Here is a 3468-nt window from a genome sequence, read left to right on the forward strand (position 1 = left end):
TTATTCTGGAAAATTCCATAACTTATCAATAACTAACAGAGAACAAAAATCTTCAGAGGGTGATAACAGATGGAGAAAACCTTGCTACTGTGGTTCGCGCACATGTGCTTCCTTCTTACCTTGGGACAGCTCCCTCTTTCCCACACCAGCTGCTTGTTCAGGGAGCTCTCCGTAGCTTTTCAGTCCCTAAGCATACCTAAACCCCACCATTTTCTTCAGCAGTGAAATTGCAGTTAAATAAAAACTCCTGATTGTGTGTTCCACCAAGGAAGCTCACGTGGCTTTGAGTAACAGCCAAAGGACAAGATTTGAGAATTAAATTCATGCAACATCCTACAGGTTGTTTTGAGGTGGATGGTACGAAGGAGCACTTTCAGAAAAAATGAACTGTAACACTGATACGCAGAAAGGACGTGATAGCGAGAGGTGTCACTGAAAATAACACGAGAGACTGAGGCCGAGGAATGTTGACATTTGCAAGAAGGGCATTAAGTTCCTTAAATCCCATTGAAGTAATTTATTAAATTATTTGCTATATTTTTTGTTCCACAAAACATAAATAACCAATTATTACCAATGCAAAAAGCTTGCCCAGAAAGATGAGCTTGCATGCTTTGCCCCCCATGCCTTTTCCTTCTCCAGTAACATCTAGCTGCGTGCCAAAATCTGGTTTTAAGTGATTAGTTCAGTTTCATTACCTTTTAGCTTCTACGTACACGGCAGAGTACTGCAGGCTCTGAGAAGTACAATCATCCCATCTTTTTAAATCACACCTATCTCAAGGCTCAAATAATACGATATCTGCAGTAATAGCAAGCAGCACATCCACGTTACTTTCCAGCACTGTATTTGTACCCTCGGGAAGCAAATTCACATTGCAGTCTAGAGCAGTAGAATGCTGCTATTCTGACTTCTGAAATGGATTAAAGTAGAAATAGAAAAGTACACCTGAACAGCAGCACATTTGTCTTTTTACATTGCTGCACAGCTGACAGATATGTGAGCCTTTTCAGCTACTGCCTGCTGTGTTTTCACTATACCTACAGGGCCAGACAAGGTTAGGCAAGGCCTGTCCCTTCCCAGCAGAGCGAGGAGGACATTGCACCTTCTTTTCCCCGTTCTTGTACAGGCCTGACACGCGTACGCCGCTTTACACCAGGGATAGACAAGAGCTTGCCAGGTGGGTACGTTCTGCAACTGCGCGTTACTTCACTTCCTTTCAGAAAGATCAAAATAAGGAAGCTTCAAAGAGCCTTGTTTTGAATTCCCCCAACTTTGATACACAAGACTGATGAACAGCAGTGAAGCTTTTCAGTCGTGCCAGCAGTGGCAGAAGGCCCTAGGTTACTGGCGCTGTACAGTGTGATCTTTCACGGTGTTCAAAACCTCTGACATAGCAAACATGAGGTAGGGCATCTCGGGGGGAGCAGCTGCTCTGCAGGCCATAGGGAACTATTTTAATAAAAGACAACTTAGGTTTGGAGCTGGAAGATTAACCCGATACTGACAAGGGATAAAGGACATCTCGCTGCTATTATTTTGCTGTTAGCTAAGCAAAATCTTACTCTGTGTTACCTGTACTTCCTTGATAAGCTTCAGTGTTAGCTTCTCCTGTCTGATATGTCTCTTTGTGCTTTCCTCACAAAGAACTGCTGTCGAGATTTACATATGGCTATGGTTTTAGTGTAAGATCACCATGTGATTTTTCTTGGGGTTAATGACTGTCACTTCGGTCAGCAGAGAAAGCTTCCCAAGGATTTCGGCTGCCTGTCAAAAGCAGTTTGCAAGCTGAGTGGCCATTAACTTCACTCCTTCCCTGATTAAGGGTGCCTGCTTCTACAGGAGAGAAGTTCTTCAGGCCCTGCAACTCAGAACGCAGGCTGCAGCTTAGGTTGCAAGTTCTCCTCTCCTGTTTAGAGACTTACCTGGTTTTCTCCTCCCAAAGGGCATTGTGCCAGCCACCTTCAGCCTGTAGGATTGGAGGGCTGGGTTTGGATGATCTGATCTACTTCCTCTTCCCTCCTGGAAAAATTTTCTGGACTAGTTTATACCATCTGTATTCCTATTCCCCAAGATTAGATGGGTTTTCAAGATGACAGCACTGTTTGTTGGCTTCCTGTTATGAGTATGTACTTGGCATGACTGTGAGTAGTTAAGGAAGTGTAGATTCAAAAAACAAAACCCCCAAACACCATTAGCAGTATCTAGTCCTTGCATCACTAGCCTTAAACCAGAGAACACAGCCGAGCCTCTGTCTCCCTGCAATCCTACCCTTTCAGTCCCAGGCAGCTGGTGCAGCGTCTAGCAAGCGGACTGAGTATCAGTTACCTGGCTAGAACAACCTTCCACAGCACAGTACAGCAGGGGTGTTGCACTGGTAAGAACAGCCAGCCACGTCAAAGGCCTTGCAGGAACATGAAATAATACGTTGCTGTTGATTTGTAAATCACCGTGGCAATTGTTTGTGGCCTTTTCCCATGCAGCAGGTGCATTATGCTTTGCTGTGCCTTAGCTCCACAGCTGCCTGGGGGTGTGGAACAAAATCCTACTGAACAAAAAATCCCCTTCCAAGGGACTGAAACAGAAAATAGACCCTTGTTTCTACCTGCTGAATTGTGTTCACTGTTTCCTTTGGGTCCCTCTCAGCTTCATGGAGTGCCAGTCTACCACTGCACAGTTCAGTGTGCTTCTTCACAATGAAGCCAGTCAAACAGCTCAGAAGACTGAGCTCTCTGTAATCCTCCCTCCTCCTTCCTACTCTCAAAGTGCAGTTATGATTATCTGTATTTCAGTATTCAATACTCACTCAAGCTTGGAGATGTACTTTCCCACTGATACCTGATCAGATTAACACAAGGATGTTTAAAGATATCTTGTAGTAAGATTCAGTAACTGTTATGCAAACAAAACAGCATGAATGAGACACATTCCGTCTCCATGGAAGAAGAGGAAGGCTTTCCTCCAGGTGCCACCCACAGCACAATGAGCACTGACATACCTGATGGCGTGACATCATGAAGCTATTTATTTATTTAAAGTCATGAGAATTTTCCAGTATATGGAATTGTGTGTATTTTTTCAATGATTTTTTTTTTATTTCCAGGATTAAAAAAAAATCTCTAGGCAAAATCTTTCATAAAGCATATTCCTTCTTGCAGCAGCAGGATAGAAATAAAGATACAGTAAAAAATCATCTATCTTAAGATGTTCTTTAATGCATTAAATTCAAATTAAATCTTAAATTAAAATGCAGATTTTAATGCTGGTGTGTTGGGCTTTTCTACAGAAAATTCCTACTACAGTTTTTCATGTTGATATGAGTGCTAAGTCAGGGTGTGTTCTGGAATTGGGTTTTTCTGCTGGCTAGAGTTACCTCCCCCCCTCAGCTGGTGTTTGGGGAAGGGCTCCCCAGATGTTCTCCAGTATCTTCTTTTGAACATGAAACAGTGGTAAAGGAGCTGGTAAGTG

General features: G+C 43.2%; 1 protein-coding gene across 1 annotated transcript in view; it reads left to right on the plus strand.

Annotated features, from left to right (window-relative positions):
* Positions 1-175, plus strand: part of LOC104512428 (histone-lysine N-methyltransferase SETMAR) — a 1870-nt gene extending 1695 nt beyond the window's left edge. The window contains 1 exon segment of the mRNA XM_010155398.1: positions 1-175. This exon segment is cut by the window's left edge and continues 13 nt beyond it. Coding sequence (XP_010153700.1) covers positions 1-175 — 175 coding nt within the window.
* The last annotated feature ends 3293 nt before the right edge of the window (positions 176-3468 follow it).

Source organism: Eurypyga helias, unplaced genomic scaffold (genome assembly GCF_000690775.1).
Source record: "Eurypyga helias isolate BGI_N326 unplaced genomic scaffold, ASM69077v1 scaffold27337, whole genome shotgun sequence".
Taxonomy (NCBI): Eukaryota; Metazoa; Chordata; class Aves; order Eurypygiformes; family Eurypygidae; genus Eurypyga; species Eurypyga helias.